This window comes from Rousettus aegyptiacus, unplaced genomic scaffold (assembly GCF_014176215.1).
Source record: "Rousettus aegyptiacus isolate mRouAeg1 unplaced genomic scaffold, mRouAeg1.p scaffold_m13_p_3, whole genome shotgun sequence".
Lineage (NCBI taxonomy): Eukaryota > Metazoa > Chordata > Mammalia > Chiroptera > Pteropodidae > Rousettus > Rousettus aegyptiacus.
The window spans coordinates 50,715,947-50,739,016 of NW_023416306.1; the positions used below are offsets into that span (position 1 = coordinate 50,715,947).

A 23,070-nucleotide genomic window follows, 5' to 3' on the forward strand; every position below is an offset into this window, starting at 1 on the left:
GAGTTGGGGCTCAGTGAGCAAGGGAAGAGGATTGTAAGTGAGGTAAGAGGCCTGGAAAGGGCCAGGTGGTGTTGGGCTTGTCTCATTAAAATAAAGCTTTGGGGGTTTTATTCAAAGTACAGTGGGAAACATTGACCTCTTAGAGAGGAGAGGAGGACATGGTGACTGTTCGTTTGCCATTTTGTGACAATAATTTGAAAAGATAACTGTGGCTTCTATGTATGAAGAATGACTTTGTTAGGGGAGGCAGAGTAGAAGCAGGGAGTCCTGACAGGGGTAGTTGTGATATGCTCAGGGACATAGGAGTGGTCACTAAGGCTCTGAGGACTGCTTCGTGGGTTTGTACCCACAGACCCAAAGTTAGAGCTTTGAAAGAGAAATCATCCTGTTTGACTTTAACTTGAGATGGACTGTGTATTCCTTCCATACGGGAAATCTATTTCAGTTTAGTGCTCCAACTTACTTCATCTTATCATTGGTCTAAATGTTAAGTTTATAGTCCGGGTTTCTGTAGACTTGCACATCACCATATAAATTCCCGAGCCCTGTGGCTGGGTCTTGGGCTCTCCTTGGAATCCCCATCTCTGCAGGAAGGCCCAATAGTGTTGAGAGCTGCAGAAGCAGAGGAGAGAGCTTCTAGAACTTCAAGGATCACTGTTCAAGACCTCTTCCTGTCTCTGGCTGCCGCTGCTTGTAAGCCGATTCATAGGTTGTTCTGGCATCTACCCCCTGAGGTCTGTAATTTTGTTATATATGATTCAGGTGTCTCCTAGAAAAGATCTAAAATTGGGGGAAATAAAAAAAAAGTTGGGAGAAAGTAAGTTGGGTGAAGGTTTATTAGGGGTGAGTGAGAAGCAAGGAAGATAAAGGGAAAACAAATACAAAGTAAAGGTTTATAATGAATTTCTCAGGTGAGCGATCCTTAGTTTAACTACTTTATTGGGTCAACTCTTTTAAAGTTCTCATTTTCGGAACCTCAGCAATTCCACATTAACTTGGAGGAGAATAGTCATTCTTTAGTTAAGGACAATGATATCATTTCAGATCATTTGACAAACATTTTGATCATAAACTCAGAATGGGTTAGAAAGGACTTGGGCATTATTTGGGTGGAGGAGGGTTCGGGTTGTCATTTCCTTTTTTGGGTTCTGAGTGCAGCCCTTTGTTCTGTTCATCTCTCCCTTTTGTTTCTTGAAAACATATATCTTACTACCACTGAGATTAGTGACTATCCTGTGGCAGAGTGGCACATTTAGTAACATAAGAAGTAGTGACAAATGCCCTCATAAGGGGATGTCAGGCAGAGTGCACCTGTGCCGCTGTCGGCATTATGTAAGAAAACGAAGTTAATGAGAACTACAATTAGTTTTCTGAATGTTGAACAAAATACACCTGAGCCCAGACTTTTACGTGCGACTCATTGAGCAAGTTGTAGATAATCATTTATTCAGTGTTGTGATAATTTCCTTTTACTTTTTCTAGGAATACTGTTGGTTTTTAGTCATCTTGCCATCTTTCTATCAAGTCACATAAACTCAATTTCACCTATTTTCCCTCTTTTTCTGGAAGTTGCAGCAATAGTAAATGTAGAAAACTGCATCTAATCAAATCAGATTGTAAAAATCAAAACTATTAATGTTGCTAGTTTGCTTTGAGGGGTATCCCTAGGGATCAGAGCCACCCATGAGATTCTTTGTTAATGCACCACTTAATGAATTGTTTTTGACTTATGATTTGAAGAAAATGGTTAAATAGTTTCATAAGAAGCGACTTTGGCCTCAGAATACAGTCTCAGTTTTTCTTTTATCAACATCTTTTGGATTTAACTTTCATTTTCAGAGTGATAGATTTGACGCCCAAAGTTCTATCTACAAAGTTGGCAGTCAAGTTGGGAAAAGTGCAAAGAATGACAGCCTCCTTACATGTACAGCTTGTATTGTTTTTATGGAGGAAGATTTTGATGAACCATTATTATATATGAAGTGTGTGAAAATCTTCCACAGCAGTAACCTGGACCTACACCCTCCTGAGCCATAAGTTATGCACATTATGTAATTTAATGAATAAACTAGAGAGTACAGATAGCGATCTATGCCTTCAAGGTGAAGGAAGATTGTAAGAAGCACTACACTTCCTCCTTCTGTTTCTTCAGTAGGTAGAAGGTAGTAATAGCAACTTATTTCAAGATAAATAGTGCAAATACAAATTTTAGTTGAAAATTTGCTACTGGGTATAGGGCCCAGCCTAGGGTTGGGGAAATGGTGATTTAAAATATATTTTTTTATTTTGGTATAATCTGGAAGATAACCTTTGAGAGGAGTGGGGTTCCTTTATGTAGATTCATTAAATACAAAGTTTTAATTTTGGACTTTTTAAAAATCCTAAGTATGTTGTACTTTTCTTTCCTGTGTAAGAATATCTGATTTATTAAGATTTAAAATTACAGTCCCAAAGTAAGATTTTGTTATAGGCCTGAATGTATAGATTTTTAAGGTTCTGTCTTACCACGTTAGTCAAAAATAAATTAACACATGCAGTAAGCACAAAGACAATATTTAGATTTTTGTAAATTCATTGTAATTTTTGCTTCTCTGACTTTTGAAAAATAAAATTGCTCCAAAACTTCATTTTGGGTAAACAACTGCCTTATTTTTCACAAGACGGGAAATTTTTAACTCTAACATAATATTAGTTTTGATTGTAGATGTACTTATTCCCAAAAAGGAGTAAATCCTTTCTTTACTCTTAAATCTAAACCTTTTCATAAACCTGACCTTAGCTTTCAAACCCTAAACTTAACTCTAACACTGAATGAGTCCTATGCCTACCACTAACCCAAACCCTAACCTAACCTCTCACCCTAACACTAAATCTAACCCTGTACCTAACTCTAACCCTAATCCTAACCTTAGCCCAAACCCTAACCTTATCTTTAACACTAACCCTAATAGTAACTTCCTAACCTTAACCATAGCTCTAACTTTAATCCTAACTATAACCTTAACCCTAATGCTAATATCCTAACACAAACTCTAATCTTAAACCTACCCCTAACCCTAATTCTAACCCTAACTTTAAAACTATGATCCTAACACTATACCTAATGTTAAGCCTAATCTTAATATTTTAATCCTACACTTAACCCTAAAACTAAACATATCCAGAACTGGATATGCTAACCCAATTCCTAACCTAACCTCTAACCCTAACCCCAAACCTATACCTAAAGTTACCACAACACCAGCTCTAAATCCTAATCCCAAACCTACCCTAACCTCTAAACTAACCCTAACTTAAACCTATCAACCTTAAATTCAATTCTAACCTTAGCTCTAACCCTATATTAACCACAGCTCTAATTCTCACCTTCACCCTAACCTATAATCATAGCAATAAACCTCAACATAAGTATATACGTAATCCTAACCCTAACCCTAATTCGACTATAACCTTAAATTTCTAACACTAACCTTAATTCTAACCCTAATGTTCACCCTTATCCTATTCCTAACCCGAAGCTGAACTTTACCTCTAACCCTAACCCTAAACTTATTCCTAAACCTAACCCTAACCCTAGCTCTAACCCAACCCCTAGCCTAACCTGACACTCACTGTAACTCTAAACCTATACCTAACCTCAATCCTAACTTTAACCTTCATCCTACACTAACCCTAACACTAATGCTAAATACTTATCCTAATCCAGACCTGTAATTGTAAATTTAACCATCATACTCTCTCTAAACCTACACATTCTTAACTCTAACCTTAACACTGTTATTGACCTTAATATTACACTAACCTTAACCCTAACATATAATTGTAGTTTTAACCCTAACTCTAATTTTAGTACTAAAACTAACTCTACCTTTAACTTTCTAACCTCAACCTTAATCCTAAACATAAACTTAATTGTAAGTTTCAGTGCTGACCCTATTCCTAACCCAAATTCTAAACTAAACTTTAAAACTAACTCTAACACCATACCTAACCCTAACCTCTTATCCTAAACATCACCCTAATCCTAAAACCAACTCGAACTGAATCTGTAACCATAACCCTAACCTAATTCTAAATCTAACCCTAATCATAACCCTTATCCTAATCCTAAACTTAACTGTATATTTCTAACCTTAACCTTAACTTTAACATTAACACTAACCGTAACCCATCCTTAACCTAAATCCATGTTTGAATTTTTTGAATTACTTATTTCTGATGAAGAAAGGTAGTATTTGTAACACTTTAAATATAACCTTCTCTTATATCAGTATTTTCAAGACAGTGTGGTATGTTTACCATATCCATTTAGCTTGATTGTTCATATTCTTTTAAAGTATCAAGTATTTTCAGTAGCATATAGCGTAGTTGTCTATAGTCTCATTTTAAACTAATATACCTTAGAGGAAGTACTGAGTTAATACTGTCATTTATCAACTCTGTAATGTTTCCCAAATCTCTCATCCTTTGACCCCAAGTTTCTTCATCTGATGAAGCTTGACCTAAATCTTTCACAAAAGCCAGTTGCAGGTACATTGTAGATATAAAGGTGAAAGACAAAACCTTAAAATTCTTAGAATATAAAATAGAATGTCTTCATACCCTAGGATAGGAAAAATATTTTTAAACAGAATATCAAAGTAGTACCCAAAAAGACAAAAAAATGAACACATTGGATTACATTAAAATTAAGAACTTAAGTTTATCAAAAGATAACCTTAAGAAAGTTGGAGGGCAAGTTACGGGTAAGAGAAGTATTTGATACACATACGTGTAGATATTTATAAACATGCACACACACAACACACACGTAAGCATAATCAGAATATATAAAGAATCCCTGTACATTAATTAAAAAAATACAACTGACAGTGCAATAGTAAAATGGGCAAGAGACTTGAATAAGCACTTTACGAAAGAGGATATTTATAGGATCAGTGAATATATGAAAATGTTTCTTTAGTTATCAGGAAAATGCAAATAAAATCCACAATCGAGTATCATTACACACCTACCAGAAGGACTAAAATTTAATCGAGCAATAATACAAATTAATGAAAATGTGGAATATCAGAAACTCTGTCATGTGTTACTGGTGAGAATGTGAATTGGTCCAACCACTTTGGCAAAAGTTTGGTAATAACTACTAAATTTGTTCTACACATGTTCTCTGTCCCAGTAATTTCACCATTGGAATGTTTACGTATGTGTGTGCATTTTAGAGAACTGTGTGCACATATGCAGATGTGTACAATAATATTAATAGCAGTGTCATTTGCAATAGCGAATAATTAGAAAAAAACAAATGACCACCAATGGTCACCAATTTATAAATAAACATATGAAGGAACACTGAGTAGGAATGAAATTAATAAACTTCAGCTATACAGCCCATCATAATTGAATCTCACAAAAATATTGAGTGAAATATAAAAGGTGAACTTCAAAGAATATATGTATGTATATATGGATGACTGCATTTCTGTATAGTTCAAGAACTGGTGTTAGGGGTGCATACCTACGATCAAACTATATAGCCTAGCAAGGAAATGAATACCATAAATGCCACGATAGTGATTGCCATTTAGGCAAGAAGGGATGTGTTTGGAAAAAGGCTCTTGGAGGGCCTCTGGGGTGTGAGCATTTAGTAGCCTGCCTCTTAAAACTGGGCAGTGGGTATTCTGGTGTTTGCTTTATAATAGTTCATAGAGCTACATATTTATGATTATGTATTTTCTGTATGTGTGATATCTACATTTTACAGTTAATTGTTTAAAAAATTTATCTTGAAAAATTAAAACAACTCCTAAAGGTAGATAAATTCCAGCTATAAATTATGACTTAATTCTTACATAACTTTATCCCTTCTAGCTTTTAATCTTATGGATATGTATTTTCAGTCTTAGTGTTTCCTCATCTTTTCAATATTAATAATTGTGTAAATACTGTGGGAAAACAGTGGTGAGCTGAGCCCCTTCATCATACGGGCACATAAGAATTGGTAGTTGACATCTTTTTCCTACTCTATGTTCAGTGACGTCATGTTGGTAAGCTCAAATTGGCCATGGTGGGAGTAGTTACTATGGAAATAGGCAAAAGCTACAAGTCAAGGTTTCACCCACCTTCCCAGAAAGGGAATCGTTAACATTTACTAGCACACCACTCTGTTCTTTGCCATATTTTCATGAGAGGCATTTAAAAAAATTGATATGGACTAAACACATATTTACTTATTTTTCTCATTAATGTAAATTAAATAGTACCAGAATTTCAGAAGTTATTTTACTTCTGTGTGTCTCTAAATTTTACATTTAAAATTTAGAGGTTAACAGTATCAACTAAAAAATGAATTTAATACAAATACAGTATTTGATATAGTGAGTACTCAGTGAATTTTGCTTTTTTAAAAAAATCATATCAGTAAGGTGAATATTTGGAAGAAAGAGAGCATTTCCCTTAATGTGAATCTTTACCACTCTTTAACATGTTTATCATAGAAATGCTGACAAATTCTTCTCCTATTCTGTTGGAATATGAAAGCTAAATAACTACCTGGAATATTTTCAAGATCATATTTTTTTAAATTTTATTTTTAGGTGATTCCGCCTAAGGAGTGGAAGCCAAGGCAGTGCTATGATGACATTGATAATTTGCTCATCCCAGCACCGATTCAGCAGATGGTCACAGGGCAATCAGGACTGTTCACGCAATACAACATCCAGAAAAAAGCCATGACAGTGAAGGAGTTCAGGCAGCTGGCCAACAGTGGCAAGTGAGTGGATTCACTTTGTTCTTTTTATTTCTTTCATAGATGTACATGGACCTGATTACAAACCAAGTAGACAGAGGAGCTTGTAGTGAAAATGTGTCTTCTGCACAATCTCTTGGAGTCTTAATTTAAGTTTCTATTTTCTGTGCTTCAGGTGTTTGCATACTTACGTTTAGTTTACTGCTAAGAAAATTGTTCCTCGTCTTATACTATTCTGAATATCTGTAAATGGGTTTTCTGTCTTTCCATCGTCACGAGTTTTGGATTATACTCATGATTCATCTTAGGCGAATTTTCTGCTTTATATGACAATGTTTAAGTCTTCATTGATAAATTATACATATTAGAAGATGAGTAATTTTAAAAAGATCTTTGAATGACTTGAAGGGCCACATTATTTTATTAGTTGCCAACCGTGGATTGAAAATATTAGAAAACAAAGGTTGCTGCTGACATTTACTATGTAGTTAGGCCCATGATGGTTATATTTGTACTGAACATGTACACACTTTTTTTTCTTATCATTATTCCCTAAACAAAACAATATAACAACTATTTACATAGCACTTACATCGTATTAGGTATTATAAGTAATCCTTTTTTTAAAAATAAGTGATCTTGAAATGATTTAAAGTATATGATAGGCTATCCTTAGGTTATATGCAAATACTACACCATTTTATGTAAGGGTCTTGAGCATCTCTGGTTTTTGGTATTTGTGAGGAGGTTCTGGAACTAATTCCTCGTGGATACTGAGGAACAGCTGTATAGTATAATTGGTTAAGGATTTAAAAAATATTTCGAAAGCTAATATAATGAATTTTTAACTATTTTTCTGCTAATTGATACTTTCAGTAAAGTATTTATTAGTCAAAATATGAAGTTTTCATAGTTATTTGGGAATTTTAAGAGTATACAAATATCTATGATAAATACATTTTATATTTACCTGTTAGATTTGACAACCTGAGTTGCCTACACTATTTTCATTTTGATAGGCTTTTCTTTAGAAAGTGATTTAAATCAAATAGGTGGGGAAAAATATTAAAATTGTCTTACTAGTTTGTATTTTTTTTCATGTACCTTTTCCAGATATTGTACTCCAAGATACTTGGATTATGAAGACTTGGAGCGCAAGTACTGGAAGAACTTAACTTTTGTGGCACCTATCTATGGTGCAGACATTAATGGGAGCATATACGATGAGGTATATTTATATTATAATGGGCTTCGTAAAGGATCATTTCATGTTGCTATTTTTGTTACCATTTTAGATAGTTAAGAAGTAGTCATTTGTGGTGCTTTGTGTAATTCATAATTCCTCACAGGACAAGAAGAAATAAAGACATATCAGTCGGATTTCTGATATGTAGTTTTCAAATTGAAGCTAGTTAATTGTACAAATACCTGATTGTTCCACAGTATTTGGCTATCTGGCTAATCTTTATATTATATTACATTTTTTAAAAAGCAAAACTCATTATAAAAATATTAGAAAACAGAAAATATCTATACATAATACCTACGGCAAAGTAACATTTTAGTATATATTCTTTTAGTAGTTTTCCCCTAATCCTTTAAAAAAGTTATATTTCAATAGGCTTATATTCTCCTTTTTCCCACAAATAGTGAGAATTTTTTTTAAAAGTACATATTATTAGGTTTTCTAGTTGTTTTTCATGAGAGCATAATCCACTAAATACAATCTAATACTTTTTGTCTCCACCTGATATTTGTAAACCCTATTTAAAAAAAAAAATCTTTCCTTTTTGAAATCTTTTATCCCTCTCCCAGTGTTCTATTTTGAAAAATTTCTTGCCTAGCAAAAGGCTGAAGTAATGCAAGGAACACCTGGATCACCTGGATGCTCTTTGCTTAGTTTTACCAATTGTTAATATTTGACAAATTTGCTTTATGTTTGTCACTCTGTCTTTGTCTCTCTCTTCTGTACCATTTGAAAGTAAGTGGCAGACATCACGACAGTTCACCCTTAATTATTTCAGAATGTGTCTGTTAATTACAAGGCAGTTTAACATTTATATAATATCATCTAATGTACAGACAATATTCTTAGATCTTTAATTTTCCCAATACTGTTATTTATAATTTTTCCCATTTGAATGATTCCATCAAGGATATTCTTTTTTTAATCAATGAGTGATCTGTAGGGTAGTACTTAGAGAATAGATGAATATCCTTTTTACCAATAGCTTTTCACCTAGTTAATTTACATCCATTGATAATCCTTGCATAGGTCAATTGTTAAGAATTTTTAAAACATTTATATTTTGAAATATAGAACAAGCTGGAACGTGCATAAAATGTGATCTTAGAGCTTCATGAATTATTGTAAGGTGAAAACCTATGTGCCATCACTGACGTTAGGGAAAACATTTATCAGCACCCCAGAGTTCCCCTATATGCCCTCTTTACCTATCATACTCTTCCTCCTTTTTTTAAGGATACTCTTTAGACTTTATGGTAATCACTTCCTTTTCTTTGAAAATGCTATTCATTGTATCTTGTTTCTGAATTTTATATAACTAGAAGAATCATTCAGTATATATTCTATTCTGTCTGCCTTCTGTCATACCTTATTACATTTCTAAACTTTTTCTGTATCTTTTGTACCTGTAGTTCATTTATTTTCATTGCCGTATATTATTCTATTGTATGACTGTACCACAGTTTATTTATTTGTTCTGCTACTGATGATCATTTTGGTTGCCTCAAAACTTCTTTGAACGGTTTTCACACATTTCCCAGGTCATGGAAGCATGTGTTTCCATGGGGCATATGCTTAGTGGTGGTTTTAGGGTGCACATGTGGTTAACTTTAGAGTAAAATTATTTTCCCTTTCACACATTCCTATAGCAAGTTAGTGAGTTCCCATTGCTCCACATTCTCCCTGACACTTGTCATCAGTCTTTTAATTTTAGCTGCTCTGTTGGGTGTGTTAGTAGTATTTTCTTGTTTTAAATTGTGTTTTTGATTCCCTTCCCCCCCCATTTTGAGTGGCTGTTTGGATTTTCCCTTTATCAAAGTGCTTTATTAAGCCTCTTGTACATTCGTGTGTGTGTGTGTGTGTGTGTGTGTGTGTGTGTAATGCTTTTCTTATTGACTTAACAGTTCTTTGTACATTCTGGATATGAGGTAGTATCATGATTTTAGATTTTCTGTATGGATTTCCAGTTACTGAATACTGTTATTGGAAGGACCATTCTTATTTTTGAATATGGACTGAGTATTAGATGATAATGTGGAATTACTGTTGTCCTATTAGATGTAATTATGATGGCATGGTGGCTATATACATATTAAATACGTATATAATATCAATTGAAGATGCTCACTTGAAAAAATATACAGGTGAAATAACATAGGTCTGTGATTTGTTTTTAAGATATTGCAGAAAATAAAGTGGAGTGGATATAGTTGAATGACGATTGTCCTAAATATTAGTAATTGAGGCTGGATGTTGGAAAACATGGTGTATTGAATATGTATGTGTTTGGATTAAAAATAAAAGTTCAAAAAAGAGAAAACATCTTTTCCCCATTCTTCTTTTGGATTTTCACTAGAATAAGTGTAACCTTTGTATTAAGAATTTTTTGGTTATTAGTAAAGTAGTACATACCCATGTAGAAAAGTGGAAAAATAGGGAAAAATATGAACAAACAGAAATAACCTTTTTACAATATATTTTTGGCTTTTTATGTGACCGTATATTTGTGTATGTGTTTGCATACATGTACATTTTTCCCCACTAAAGACCTGAGGAAATTTTAACAATATTTTGTCTTTAGAAGCATTTTCAGTATTGCTCTCCAGGGGATCATTTCAGTGTATTCTACCTCTAGCCATTTTTAGACTGCCAGTTTCAAATTTAACCTTGTATTAAATTGTTGCTAGATTTTTAGGTATTTCATTTCTAAGTGTATTCTTATTGATTTATTCTTTAATGTTAACAAATCTTTTTATGTTTAACATGCTATGGTTAGTTACGTTTGGGAAAGTAAGGGCTTCCATAAGGCTTCCTTACAGAGCATGACACCTTGTCTTATTAAACCAGTGTCCGGTTTTCCATGGGAATAGGTGAAGACATGTAAATATGGCTGATATTTTACAGCTGAGGCCCAGAGAGGTTACATTGCTTTTCCAAAGTTCCAAGGCTAGTAGAGGGGCTGCCAGAAGCTCTTATCCCCACACACCAGTTTTAAGGAAAGCAGTTACATATAGTCAATTTCATAGTTGTGGACATGTGTTAAACTAGGTCAATGTCAACTACAAATTTCCTCTGAGCTGATGGTTCCTTTTGTGCCTTCTCTGTGATTTCTTCCCTATGGTATCCTGGCAAGTTTTCAGGCTTCTGAAAGGAATACCGCTCTTAGGAAAATCATCCAGATCCTTGGCTGAGATGTTGCATGTCTGAGTGCTCTAAAATAAAATAAAACTTAGTGTAAGTTATTTTTTTCTAACCACCCCTTGGGATCATTGAGTTCTTTGTTCCTTTTCCCAGATATAATTAAGAGTTAGAAGCAGCATATATGGGATGATTTTCAGAACAATTGATGTAAAAATGCCCTGAACTAGCTTTCCGTATTTGATAGTGAAATAACAATTGTTTCCTGCACACGTGAGGCTGATGGACTTTGGTTTGCTGTGCTTATCAATGTACTTACTGCTGATGTTTGAAAACTAGTTGCACATTGGCATTGCTTCAAGGGAACATTGACTTCAAACTTCAGCATTGAGTAACAATTGTTATTAAAATCCAATGAATAAAATCCACTGGTTTTATATATGCAGTTTTAAAACATCCTCATGATTTACAGGTTTGGGAGTCAGGAATTTGTTATTTCGATAGGACTTACAAAGGTATAGTATTTCATGGAATTGCTGTAGACTCTGCGGGAGCATTTAGTAGCTCCTGAGCTGAGCTGACATTTTCAATGCTTTTGTACCATAAAGAAAGACATGAGAGAGATGTCGTAAACTGCTACTGGTAAACAAAACCAATCATACTCAAGACACCTAAATTCAAACAAATGAAAAATAACTTGTATTTACTGCCTTGAGGTAGATGGAGAGTAACAAGAAAAAGAATGCATTAAAGAGAGTGATGAATGAATGAATGTAAGAACAACCTGTAACTGTCAGGAATGTCTGAAATCGTTGCAGTGAATGTGCATTGAAAAAGCCCATGTATTGTTTTGGTCTTTACTATTGTATCCTTGCATTGTTTAACTGTTCAACTCAATATTTAAATTGTGTTGGGAACTGGCTAGTATGGTTCATGGCATTATTTTGAAAGGGATTATAGTCATCAAATTGCAGTTCACTTTTCTCCCTACTTTCTTTTTAGCTATTTCCTTTCATCTTAAAAGAATTGATTGAAAACCCATAGCTTTTTTTTTTTTTTTTTTTTTTTGGTGTGGGCGGGAGTTCTTGGAGAACATTTGAGGAGGTAAGAGAAATAATTTTTTCAGGGTACAAAGATCAATAAGGATCCTGATTCTCAAATAATTTTCAGAGGGACAATAAGGTATAATGAACTTGGCCATAAAGGCAAATACAGCATTCTATATGGAGCCAGGAGGAGAGGCACTTAGCACAGGTTTGGCATTGAAGGAAGACTTTCTTGAGGAGAGGAGACATCTGAACTAGACCTAGATGAATAAGTTCAAGTAAGGTAAAGGTGGAAGACAGGAGGACAGAGCGGAAGGTAAGGCCACACTTCGAAATCTCTGTATTTTTTACTGAATTTGGAGGCTTTTGCTGCACTTGGGTACAAGGAAGGGTGAGGTAGACCTGGAATAGTGGCCGTGGTGTCTGAGGGCAAGGGATTACCTGAGGCAGGAGAGAAGGCTACAGGCCTGGGTAGCAGGCCCCATTGTGCTGTAGCAGTAGCGGCCCCTCCTGCTCAGATGTTTGTCTTGCAGCATTCGGGAAGGAGGTGTCATTGTGTTGATCAACACAGGAACTGTGGGGTGAATATGTTTATGAAGGAGTAGTTAAGAATAGTCTACCTTGAGAGTAAAGGGAGAAGGGCCTAGAGATCTCAGGGCACAAGGTTTGGCTCCTCGTTCATTCTGCTGCTGCTTTTCAAAGGTTGATTTCCTTGAGATGTACTAAAAATTTGTTAACATCATGGGCAACTTAAGCAAATTACTATTTTTTGAACTAAAATTCCAAGACTATTAAAGGCATGCAGTGACAAAACCTAGCCTTTGTGTGTATGACTCAGGGCAAGGCTTGGCAGTCAGATTCCGCCCCTTGCTTTTCTTTGTAAATAAAGTTTTATTGCAGCATAGCTTTATTCTTTTGCATACTGCAAATGGCTTTTTTTGTACTACAGTGGCATAATTGACTAATCGTGACTCAACAAAAACTAAAATATTTACTGTCTGGCCCTTTGCAGAAAAAGTTTGCCAGCCCTTAATATAGAGGTATAATTATTTGTTATAATTATTTGTTCTCAGCGAAGGATGCTCAAAACCCTTTGAGATAAATGGGATAAAATTCTGAATGTTCTCGGGAGAATGAGATTCATATACAATGACTACATTGACACCTTGAGACAATGAAATTGAAGTGTTTGCTGATGTCAGGAACCGTAAAGAGGGCCCTGAACTTAGAAATAGAGCCACTTGTGTTCTTGGGTGACCCTACCCAATTTCTTGGTAACAGTGACATTAGTGTAAGAATCCTAAGATCTGAACTCGTTTTGTTATGTTTCATCATGGGCCGGTCCATTGATAAAGTTTTAATTAGCCTTTACTAACTCTACATTTAAAAAATTAGACCTCTGTTAAAAGAAGCATGGGAATTTCTTTAGGACACAACCGCACAAAAAAGAGATAAAGTAAAAAGAGGAACTGGGAGAAAAAAGTTCTAGAACTGGGATGCTTTGACTTGGCTAAGGGACATGAAAGTCAACAGATATTTGTAGGAAAGACAGAAGGTAGAACATTTATGGGATAGCCAATAGCCATGTGCACTTCACAGACCTTTGAAAACAGAGTTCTGTTCTGTGTGTGAGAGCTAAGAAGAGGCATCAACATTACTTACTTACACTAGTACAATGCAGTATGTCATTCAGGCTTGTGTTTTATGCTATTTTGGGCTGCATTTCTAGTAATACCTGTCATCTATTATAAAGTTGATCCTCTTAATGATGATAATGGTTTATTGAGTTGAGGTTTAAAATGAAGTTTCATATGCTTTGTTTAAGTTAGCTATTATCTCCCTAATACATAATACTAGAAGGATCTGCAAGACTATTGTCTGATTTCAAAAGAGTCTTCTTTGAAGATTTTTCCTAAGTTGAGTGTTGACAGATATCTCCTCCCGTAAGCCTCACCAACCTCCTCTGTCACCCAGGCTTTCTGGTTTGAATGCTTCCTATCATTACAGGCAGTGCAGTCTGTAATGGCCCTTGTGAGCTGATGTTTTCAGAGTAGTGCACTGAAAACATCCAGGAGCTTAGCTTATCCTGATCATTATGGTTTCCACTTAAGAGTACTTTAGCTTTCTTTGTATGCTTTATGTCCAGGTACTTATTTCTTCTGAAATAAACCTATGAGATGGTATTACGTTAAGATTGAAAATTTCCTTTGTGTATAACCATCTTTGAAGATAATATTTTGTAGTTCACTGGAGGAAGAAAGCTGCATTTCACAGTGAGGGGAAGCTGCTTCACCTGTGATCTACAACTTGTGCCATATCACTGTTCTTAAATCTCCCAGACTTGCTTTGAAACACAGCTTCTTCACTGAATCATGTTCTTCTCCCATTGCAGCTGCTTCCATATATCCGAAGGTATTCACCACCTTCTCCTGTACCAGTCTGGTACCCAGTGGTCTCCTATCCTGAGAGTAGATATTAGTTCACTATACAAGGAATTTCTCTGGTTTTTCAAATATTGCGTTGGCTCAGGTAACAAGGTTAAGTTTTCTAGGAACAGCATGAGATGGGGACATGTCAAGAACACACCTCTTGTGTTTTCCTCCCTCCCAACGCCTTGTCAGTTCCAGCACCTTTCTAATGTGTGGCCTTTACCAGGCCTTTTATGTTTACTTACCCTCTCAGGTTTTTCCACTGTCTCATGAGACAATTTCACTAATGATGAGAAGATGATAGTAGTGATGCCTAATAAATTTAATATGGGCATAAGGCATAATCCTTTTGGGAGAACAGCTGAGATACAAGTGAACTACAGTCTTAATTCTCTTACCCGGATTTGTATACAACTGAAATGATTCTGTGGGTGTGTTTACAGAATCATTTTAGAGAGTTTTTGATTTGGATAGTCAATTTTGGGTAAGGAAATATATGTTATTACAACAAATATTTGGAAAATAAGTACAGGAAATGAAGAATACCTGTACTTATGTGACTGTTTCTTCTGCAGTAGACTCTGAGTCCAAGTGATGGCAGGTATCATTTCTCATAGATTCTCCAGCCCAAGCCCCTATCATAGTGTCTGCTGGAGAGAATGTACCTAAGTAATTACAGAATTGATGAGTAATTGGAAAAATAGTCCAAGGCCAGATGGTACAGTTGCCTGAATGTTTTTGGTTATTATTGTGTATATTGAGATTGTTTAATAGGAAAGTGATAGAATCAGAATTGTGCTTTAGAGTGTCATTCGATAATGGTCTGTGAGATGGACTGGTCACAGCAAGAGGCTTAAAAAGTGCTTTGAGGAGGAAGAGGGATTAAGAATGATTTTATCTGGTATGTGTTTTTCTGAACATCAGTACCCTGAGGTAGTGATTCTCAAACTTTTTGGTCTCAGGACTCCTTTACTCTTTTAATAATTTATCGTAGACCTGAAAGAGCTTTTGTTTATGTAGATTATATCTGTCCTTATATATTGTATTAGAAATTAAAACTGAGAACGCTTAAAAGTGTTTATATTTAATTTATTAAAATCTATTATATAACACCTTTTTATTAAAAAATGCCTATATTTTCCTAAACAAAAATTTAGTGAGAGGCGTGGCATTATTTTACCTCCCCACCCCCCACCCCAAATCCCTAATGTCTAGCTTAATGGAAGACCTCTGGATTCTTAGATCTGCTTCTGCATTTAATCTGTTGTGATGTCATGTAGCCTCTGGAAAACTCCACTTTACACTCATGAATGACTGAGAATGAAAAAGGCAAATGCTGTCTTGGTGTAATTATGAAAACTTTTTTTTTTTTTTTTGGCGAGGCAACCCTTGGTTGACCTCACAGATTGCAAGAACCTTGTCAACTTACAATTCCTTATTTTTTATTTTATTTTTTTATGCCTACAGCACCTGATTTTCCTAGGTGGTCTCTCATCCAAGTACTAACCAGGCCTGACCCTGCTTAGCTTCTGAGATCAGACAGGATCGGGCTTGTTCAGGGTGGCATAGCTGTAGACATGAAAACAGTTTTGATGACATAGATCTTTTGATGGGATCTGAATGTCTCCCAGTGGTTCCCAGACAATACTTAGAAAACTGCTAGCTTAAGGTATTTAGCAAAAAATTTCATTCTCTGATCTCATTCTACATAGATGATGTAGGGATCTTGAGGTAAGGTGTTCCATTCTTTTTTACTGACCTTCAGATAACTGTATCTTTGATAATGTATCTCAAAGACCCAGTCACACTGGGAGACAGTGGTTCTCAGGCCATAGCCATAGAATTCTTTAGGGAACATCGTGCCATATATTCTGATATGTAACTCAGACAAAATTTTACAAGCAGAAAATGGACTGAGAATGTGAACTCAGGTTCCTGCACCTGAAAATCTGTAAAGTATTTTAAAGAAATTATATTTCCAAGATTTTTTCTTTAATTTGCTAGTCTATTGCTTTTGTCATTCAATATTTATTAATAGATAATTCATAGAAAATTTATAAAAGTTTGAAAAATACTGTGGCAAACCTTAAGACAAAAATATAATGTCTTATTCTGTGTATTTTTCCTTGACGGCTGGAGCAGAAATTTTTTTTTGCTATGCAAGTACTGGCTGGATGGGCATATGTATGGGATCCTCTTTCTAGTTTCCATTTTCCAGTTTTCTTTGTAGTCTGTAATTATAAAAGTATGATTTTTAAGGTAAAAATTACCTTTATTAATATAAATGTTAAATATAAAAATTGGTATTATATAAGAGAGGAAATTGAAATCACTTACAATGCTGGCATTCAGAGACAAAAGCTGTCAATAAAAATTTGGTGTATTTTTTTCCCAGTGTATTTTCTTGATTTAACACTTGATAATTGCATTTTTTAAACAGATATGGTACCATAGTTGAACATAGTTTGGTTTTGTCTTTTCCTTCTCCCATTTTAACACATTGTAAATGCTTTTCCATGATGATAGATGTTCTTCAGCAGATGATTTAACATTTATTTTATCTGTCTCATTTTTATTGGTTAGGATGGTTTTCTTAGGCAGGGGAAAGCAGGTAAATCTAACATAAAGAGGGATGTAGGCAGTTGTCGAGGCAGGGAGGGTATGGCAGTTTCTGGTCTTTGGTGGGCCAGTGTGGGGGTAGTTCACAGTCCACAGTGGAGTGTGGCCAGATCGTTGATAACCCGAGAGAGTGTGACACTTTACCACATGCACTGACTGCCTCATATTCTGCCTTTTCTTCACAGCCTCTTGAAATAGAAGGCTATATTGAACAGCACAGAATATTTGACCCATTTACATATATAATCAGTGCCTCTCATCCTTAGCTGTGACTTTTAGGAAGCTCTGTCTTTGCCTTAGAGTATTCATTTGTAAAGGGAAGAAGGGATTGAATTAACAACTCTCTGAGGTTCCTCTCATTTAGAAATGTTTGCTTTATGATTAGCAACATTTCTTCAAGAAGGTGAACTGAATTCTTCGATAGCAACCTTTTATGAATTCTAGATTCCATTTGTATTATAATTTTTTCAAGAGCCTGTTTATAAGAAATCTGTTTGCTGAAGCTTGGGAATCTTTTCTTAAAAGATTTTAGTCTTAATGACAATTAGGCTTATAAGATGACATTTTTTTTCTCTTCCCACAATGGGGTAGCTTAAATGCTTTCATCCACCAGGTGGCGCTCTTGGACAACAAATTTATCTAAGGCTGTGGGTTTCCAAATGAGGTACAACAGTTTAAACTGTTTGAGTCACCAGGAGAGTTCCTTTTCATTTTGTATTTTTATCATATCAAGATATCATTTATCCTGGGGAATAATTTGCAGCCAGAACACTAACTGTATGTTTAACTTTCACATCCGAGGTAAAATGTCATTATTCTAGACATGTTTTAGTGCAAAGAGAGAGCTGTTGGCCTATAGGAACATGGCTTTCAGATTTTAGTTCTGTGAAATAACGCTTCTAGTTAATCAAAACTCATTATCTGCCAGCATGTTATGGCTGATCTTTAGTGAATGAGTCTTAGCCTGTATGATCCCAAATTATGCCGTCCAGACAGGGAGGTGATGGTAGTTCTTTCTATTAACATTGCATTGAGAATGTTCCATCAGTCTGAAAGCTGCGTTTTCTGAGGAATTGCCAGGGAATTATTGACTGAAGAGAGTTAAAGCATAGATGCAGAGCGACATGGCTACTGCCCTCAAGTGTCTTGCACGTTAGAGAGTTGGGTGGGATCACTGTGGGAAGAATCCACACTGTCTCTGGAAGAACTTCCTAAAGAATAATAGTTGTCCCAGAGCAGATGGGGGCTGCCCTTGGGCCAGGAAGCTCCTGCCTTTGGAATGTTCATGGGGAACACTGTCTGATCTTATGTTGGAAATGATTTAAAAGAAATTCGAGTTGGATGGGATTGATAATTTCTGTTTTAACTCTTCTCTTTACCTCTCAACTGCTAAACCTCACCACTGAAGTATACTTAGATGTTTAATACAGTGCTAGATTGGTAAACCAACAAATATATGTGGAGTCCCATGCTGAGTGGTTTATGGGAATGTAAGAAACATTGGGGATATTAGAGGATATCTGTGCAGGGTGCTTGCTAGTTAGTTGGAGAGTCATGAGTGGTTTCCCTATAACATGTATAGGGCAGACTAGGTACCCCATGGGTGGTAAGAGTACTGTGCTCCATCAGAGTGTGAAGAGGTTAAGCTTCTGGGGGACTGGCACAATCCCTGAGATTGTGGTGAGAATTCAGGGGTATCAGTAGGCATCGGACTTGTGAGCCACAGTGAGGAATGAGGATGCTAACATGTTCTGAGAGTACTGGATGATCAGTATGCCTGGAGGGTTGGCTATCTGTGGGAAAGTGTGAGAAAAACAGCAGTGGGAATTACTGAAGGGAAAAGTACATGAAACCCAGAGGTGAAAAAACAGAGTTTTAGTGCTGAATTTGGTGGTGATCATATAATCATTGACGATTTCACCAGGAAGGAGTCTTGGAGATCTGAGGTAGCCAACACACTTATAGATGAGGAACCTCAGACTGAAATAGTAGGATCTATCCAAGATGAAACCCACTTTGAGGAAGAACTGGAAGACCGCTTTTCCCATTCTCTTCCACTATTTTAGATTGCCCCCAGGAAGGTTTATGAGAACTTTGAACTATGTTGTGTACTCTGGACCTCTTCATCTCTTGGATTACTATCTGCCAGTGTCTTCACTGGCTGCTTAATATTTTCAGAAGCAAGCTTCTGTTCTCATTGCAGCCCTTGCCCTGCCTGAGATTTACAAAAGGACTTTAAGAAAGAATGTATATTTGAAGCCCAGTTCCTACTTTGGCCCCATCCTTCCCTGTTTTTTTTTAAAAAAAGGAAGGTGAGAATAATCCGGATTTTATCTTTACCATGATATTTTAAGATATGGAGACGGATTTTTTTTTTCTTTTTTTAACGAGGGAATTTATAGAGTAGAAATATTCAAATAACTATTGTCAGAAAAGGCCTGTTGATCTTCACTTTCTACTTTTTGAATCTGTTTCAGAAATGATCAGAAATATGGATCAATGTTTATGCATCAAGATTATTTTCCAGTATTTTTTTTAAATTAAAGCAAAGAATGTATGACAACCTACATATCACAAAAGAAAATAATGATACGAATTGTAGACATGAAGTAAAATGTATAATAAAATAAATGTTAGGGAAATGTTCACAATCCAATGGTGAGTGAATAAACCAAGATAACTGTGTATATAAGTATGTGTATGTATATGCATGTGTGTGTGTGTGTGTGTGTGTGTGTGTATTTATATATACATGCCAAAGATCTTGAAATGTTCTACTATATAGTTTTTGCATTGTATTGCATTGTATACAGTATTATATATAATCTCTTTATAAATCATCCATTTGACCATAGGAAGAGAGCGGTAGGTCTGGCTGGGGAGTTTGGGGGGCTGCTTCCACACATCAGCTTCTTGGCATGGGTTCCTCAAAATAAGTTCTCACCTTTCAATGGGCTTTCCAGATCACTACAACAGAGTTAGAGCCATGAATTCCAGGAGCCTGATTCTAATTATGTTCTAAAAAAAAAAAAAAAAAGGTTTTTTTAAGAGAACTATATCACTAAAATGATAAAATGGTCTTTTCTTACTTGCAGGTTCAAAGTTTGGTTTTTTGGAAAAAACTTGTTCCCAATATTCCACAGTAAGAAATTATCATTAGTTTTCCCTTTTTCTTTGAAGGAATAATGTTAAGCCTATGTTTGTGATCCAAATTTTACACCGTGAAATATGAAAATGAAACCATTGGAAATTCCTTAGGTTTTTGTTATGAAGAATGAAAGGAAAACAACACTACCATCTTTCTGGCAAATGTTATGAGCGTGCATTAAATCTAAAAGTGCCTTAAGTGAGAAATAGCAATGAGAAAAAAATGAAGCAAGGTGGAAAAAACAAATTGGGAGAAACAAAATAAAAAGTACATAAAGTCCTGTAGAGGAATTGGGAGAAACAGATATATTCTTTATTTAAATTGGAATTTTCCTGAAATTCGTTGCTATAAAAAGGCTCAAGTCCAGCACATACTTTGGTATCATTCAAAATACAAGTGGCTTCCACTTTTCCTCTAGTAGGATCACAGTAGTGTCACAGATACTGATATATTACTTTCTTAATATAATCCACTAGAGAATGGGGGAGGTGAGGACCTACAGATTTGGTTGCTAAGGAGGAAATGTATCAGTCAGGCATTATTTTGCTGTCAGTAATAGAGACCTTAGAATCAGTGGCTGAAATAAATTAGGTCTTAAATTTTCACGTAAAAATTTGGTGGCAGGCATTTCAGCCCCAGTGTGTCGGTTCCATGATGTCATCATAGACCCCACACTCTTAGCAATTTCTTCTGCCATCTTCACAATGAGATCCTTATCCTTGTGCTCTTCTGGTGGCTGCTCAAGGTCTATTAATCATGTCTAAAAGTCTGGTGGATGGTAGCAGGAGGTAGGGGAAAGGGTACAAAGGACCTGTGCCTGCTGAGGTAGCCCCTTTGAAGCTTTCTCCTGGAAGCCCTGCACAATGGTGACCGCTTACATTTCATTTGCCAGAACCATGTACCATGACTAGCCTTAGCTGCAGGGGAAGCTGGAAACTGAGATTTTAGCTACCTACATTGTTCTTTCAATTAAATGGAGTTCTTTTAGTAAATAAGGTGAAAATAGATACTAAGTATTTAGGCAGTCATAAATTTTTTTATGAGACAGCAATTTTGAAATACTGCATTATATTGCAATATAATTTACTTTATAGAGTTGAATGAGACTAGGGGTTTACTAGTCTAGAGAATATGAATACATTAGTAAAGATCATTGTGTTTTTAATTTCCTCTATGTAAAAATAACATGTCGGGGTCACAGTATGGGAGTTTACTGTTTTATTAAATGTTGAGATAATTGATCCTCTTTAAAAGAGAACAGGGCTTCACATGATTCAGATTTCCTTTAGGAAATTCTGCAAGGGCCACATGTTGGTAGATATGTAAAATAAAGTTAACAATTCTGTTTATTATTTCTGTGATTTTTTTTTTTAATAGAATACATGTCCGGAAGTGGATCCATGAGTCTTGCTAGTGGCTTAAACCAGTATTTCCAAGTCATCTTTTCTTCCAATCCCTTAAGAAAACAGAAAGTAAAAAATTAAATTAGAGACCATCCCTCATTTAAAATGGTTCAGCTTACAATTTTTTGACTCTATGATGGTGTGAAAGTGATGCACATTCAGTAAAAACTGTTCTTTAGATTTGGAATTTTGATCTTTTCCTGGGCTAGTCGTATGTGGTACGATACTCTGTTGTGATTCTGGCAGTGGCAGCGAGTCACAGCTCCCAGGCAAACACGTGATCATGAGGGTAAACAACTGATACTCTATAGGGTATTCATTGTGTTAGATGATTTTGCCCAACTGTAAGCTAATGGACATGTTCCGAGCACAGTGAAGGGAGGCTGGGCTAAGCTATCATGTTTGGTAGATTAGATGTATAAAGGTGTATTTAGGAAGTTTTCCGTCCTCGATTATGTAAAAGTATGTAAGTCAGAGTCGACTTTCTGGTTCGTTGTTCGGCCATGTATCTTCAGATCCAGTAGAGCCAGCACGAGTTAAGGGTTTTCCCTTCTTGCCCTTGAGTCTCAGCTCCACAATTATGAGCTGTGCGATCCTGGGCAAGTAATCTGATTTCTCTTTCCTGCAGTTCCCTAATCTTTAAAATGACATTGATAATAGATAGTAACAGTGTCTATCTTAAAGGATAAAATAAGAGGACATAAATAAAACACTTAGTTTGGGGCCTGTTTCCATAGTATGTAGTGAATAAATGTTAGCTGCTGCTGGTGGTAGTATTAAAGCAAAACAAGACAAAAATCCTGAGGCTACAGTGAGATATTCAGTAGTCAATTTCTGACTCAGAAAATTGCGAAGAATTCTGTTCTGCATTTGTCATTTATGTATAAGTCCAACCTGCAGCCCAGCAATTTATACTTCCTACCATCTGTCAAAGCCTGTCAGGGGCATGAAGATATTTGTGTAGGATTTACTTCTTAAGAAAATGCCCCTGTTGTTTTCAAGAAATATACCACTATCTTTTTGTCAGTAAGACAAGGTACTGGGATACAAATGGTGCTGAGGGATGTGACACAGGAGATAGTCTCTTTTTAATGATTTTTCCTTTATCATATTTTTGGAATGCACTATCTGATTATATATGAGCAGTGTATTTAAGTTGTAAAGCATAGTAATTCACTGAATATCCCAAATGCACTATGAAGTTCAATCTGGCTAGATTAGCAATACTGCTCATGGGCTGCTCTTTCTATTAGTCTTTCCCTGTGACCTACCCATCACCCAGGGGTGGCCTGA

The 23,070-nt window shown here is 35.6% G+C and overlaps 1 protein-coding gene and 1 pseudogene across 5 annotated transcripts in view; one reads left to right on the forward strand and one right to left on the reverse strand.

The window, feature by feature from the left end:
- KDM4C (lysine demethylase 4C) overlaps positions 1 to 23,070 on the forward strand; it is a 335,813-nt gene that overhangs the window by 31,309 nt on the left and 281,434 nt on the right. For all 5 annotated transcript variants that reach the window (XM_016161837.2, XM_016161838.2, XM_016161836.2 and 2 more), the window contains 2 exons: positions 6,597 to 6,772; positions 7,862 to 7,976. In XM_016161837.2, coding sequence (XP_016017323.2) covers positions 6,597 to 6,772; positions 7,862 to 7,976 — 291 coding nt within the window. The remainder of the gene's footprint in view (positions 1 to 6,596; positions 6,773 to 7,861; positions 7,977 to 23,070) is intronic.
- Positions 16,066 to 16,184, reverse strand: LOC118601407 (annotated as a pseudogene).